We start from the raw sequence: 3,168 nt of genomic DNA, 5'->3' as shown, positions 1-3,168 counted from the left end.
CCACCTCTTCCAGAAAACCCACCCCTTTCTTGTCCCATCCAGGTGGACTTGCTACATGACTTGCATCCCAATTTGACCCGCAGTTAATGAATATCACTCCAGTGACTATACTTGTTGTAACCTTATTGGTTTAACATAGTTTTATCCCACCTCATACTCGCCTTGAGATTTCTCATTAGAACAATAATTCTTAAGTGACTATACTTGCAATCTTAAGGACTGTACATAGTTCTGTCCCATCTTAAACCTGCTTCCCCTTAGGGCTTTGTTCATTAAACACTCTTGAGAAGCAGGGTTGGTGGGCAACCTGCTCTCTGGGCCCCCTTTTGTCTTTCTCTTGATAAATCCTTCCTCCTTTTAACCTCCATTGTTCTAGAATTCATTCTTCAGTTTTAGAGAACATGTATTCTGCGTTTTGGACATCTAGAGGTTGGCTATCACATTTCCCCTATTTCATTTGGACCCTCCCCTTTAGAGGCCCCTGAAGTAGAGAGAAAACAATGGTGATAGTTATCATAAAGCTCACAAACTAGCCTACACATGCTACCTTCTTACACGTGGCTATCCTTGCACATTATCTGGTGATACTATTGTCCAAGCTCACTGGTCAGGAGACCCTGCATTTTCTTATCTCATGCTTATTGAATCATCTAGTTACCTGGTGAATCAGTTCGACCTAGGGCATACACTGTCATGAACATCCAGAGAATTCTGTGTAGTGGGAAACTGGACTTCTATGTGGAGTAGGACAGAAGGTTCTTTGAAACTGGTGATTCAGGAAAACTGCTATGAGAGTATGACCGTTTAAACAGTTGTGTGTGATTTTGGGGTTGAGCCATGTTTACAGAATAACAAACCCAAGTTTAATAGTTAAGAAAATTTATATATTATGATGAACATATAATTGGTGAACACATAAAACAGATGAAAAAATTGCTGGGCTATTGGGTGGAGGAAGAAAATGTCAGTTTGACTCAAGAAAGAGAAACTGTGCTTGGCTGTTAGTTTCGTTTGAAGAAAATGTATGCTTCTAAGAACGTTCTGAACTGTGCAACACGTGCTTGCTGGAACCAATAGGTTCCACTTTTTGCCCTTGCAAAAAAATGTTTTCACCTGCACCAACCAGGATGTGGTTTTCAAGTTTAAAAGCTCAAACTTTCTTCAGTTCAGGGCTGCTCAGCATCTCCCTGCATGGAGAACAGACTGACAGCTGCTGGCCCAGATAATACAGACTCTTAAAATTCCAATTTGGATTCTGGTCTCGGTTCTTTATCCAGGGTAACCCATTACATATATCAGCTTAAAACCTAAATTCCTATCTTCTCATGCACTCAGTGGTAGGTTGAGAAAATTCTGTTAGGGTGAGATAAATATTGTCTGTGATTTTACTTGTAACACCTGAAATACATTTCTCACTGACTGAGGTGCATGCAGGGGTTGGATTTGTCAGCACACTGGGCCCTCCCCTAAACGTGGGTCTGTTGTTGCCTACTTTGCTGAAGCACCGTGCAATCCAGTCTTCAAAAATATCACTAAAAGTCACATAATAATCACATAATGATGTTAAAAGTTTACAGTCCTATAAGGCCTCACGACTAGTTGCCCAAGGTTATGTCTGGGCCCCTAATCATGGGCTGGACATGATTGCTTTCGATGTGACTTTTACCAGAAGTCAATCAGCCAGTATCTAGCAATTTCTTCATTGTTCCATTGAAATACTTGGACATTCTTGGTTAATATTTCACTTCCATCAGTCTGTATGCTAAATTTTGAAAGGATTCAAAAGATTGCATGGTATCAGTGCATAATAATTGATATAAGTATTTTCCAACTTTTGTAATGTAGGCTGTTTCCAGGTTTTCTGGTGATGCTATTGTCCCAGCTTACTGGCCAGGGTACTCTGCATGTTCCTAACTCATGCTTGTTGAATTCTACAGTTCCTTGTTGAATCAGTTTATTGACATTACTAACAAATACTCTAATGTTTGAATTCTGGCATGAGTTAAAAATAATGTAAAAATTTCCCTTTTGACTGCAGGATACTGCTATCAAAAAAGAACATGTGACGTATTTGTCAAGCAAAGATGTGTTCTACTCCCTCCTCCCAGTGACCCCTACACCTGACTCTCAATCATCTTTTCAACCTGCTTCCTTTCTTGGTACCCTACCACCACCACCATGAGACCTGATTCCCCTTTCCAGGAGCTGTGATGGTTGCACTGCAAGAGGGCACGCCATGGGCCCTTGCTCACCCTTCTCATATGTGCTTCTCTTTCCAGGCTAAGGACGATGAACTAAATGCAGTGTATTTTCTCATTGCTGCAGGGCTGGAGCGACAGTGACTGATCAGTATCTGCCACCAGAGCCTGCCACTGGTACCTTTTCCACCCCTTGAAGTAGTTTTTCCCACAGATGTCCAGCCAAGTCTGTTTTCAGCCATAATGAGACCGAAATAAACACACCAGACAAATAACAGAAACAGCACAAAGCAAGAACCTTTAGAAAAATGAATTTTTTTTTCAAAAATCTGATGTTTTTTAGGTCCTTTCTTTTCTGGATATGTCGACTCAAATCAAGTTGTGAGAGTTCCTAATCAGCATGGCTGGACAAGAAGGATGTGTTGGAACAGCAGTGCCTGAGATGTCTTCTGAATCATTTTCCACAGAAAGAAATTTCTAGCAGCAGTAAGGACAATGTGCTCTGTATTAATATTCATCAGTGTATGGATACTCAGGGTGGTCCTGAGAGCTGTAATTAGAAGAAAAAGGAATAATATGGTCTTGATGAGTCCACTTATCCAACGATAAAGCAGTAATATGTATGCATACTTAAAACTGTGTAAGTTAACAATGGTTTTCTGACTGCTTGTAATATCTGCCATTTGCTTTTTGTGAACATACTGTAAGAGAAAAAACACTTAAACCATAACAAAATTTTCCAATTATATTTTCTGACTATAGCCAAACATAAGGAAAATACAAAATCAATGTTTACCCATATATTCTTCTATATTATTCGAAGCAAAAAAAGCAAATAAATTCTTTCTGACTTTGAATTCTCAGTGAAAGTACAGAATGAAAATGTAACGTTTATGACAAGTCTAAGTCCGAATATTGATTGATACAATAAATATTTCAAGGTGTCCATTTACTTCTACCACTTTCACCT

General features: G+C 39.4%; 1 protein-coding gene across 1 annotated transcript in view; it reads right to left on the bottom strand.

Moving 5' to 3' along the window:
• Positions 1 to 2,493: 2,493 nt before the first annotated feature.
• The window catches only part of LOC102022725 (prostaglandin-E(2) 9-reductase-like), a 14,481-nt gene continuing 13,806 nt past the window's right edge, over positions 2,494 to 3,168 (bottom strand). The window contains exon 8 of the mRNA XM_005386854.2: positions 2,494 to 2,748. Coding sequence (XP_005386911.2) covers positions 2,706 to 2,748 — 43 coding nt within the window. The 3' untranslated portion in view covers positions 2,494 to 2,705. The remainder of the gene's footprint in view (positions 2,749 to 3,168) is intronic.

This window comes from Chinchilla lanigera, unplaced genomic scaffold, assembly GCF_000276665.1.
Source record: "Chinchilla lanigera isolate Chin_1 unplaced genomic scaffold, ChiLan1.0 scaffold00028, whole genome shotgun sequence".
NCBI classification, from domain to species: Eukaryota; Metazoa; Chordata; class Mammalia; order Rodentia; family Chinchillidae; genus Chinchilla; species Chinchilla lanigera.
This window is presented reverse-complemented; position numbering and strand designations above follow the sequence as displayed.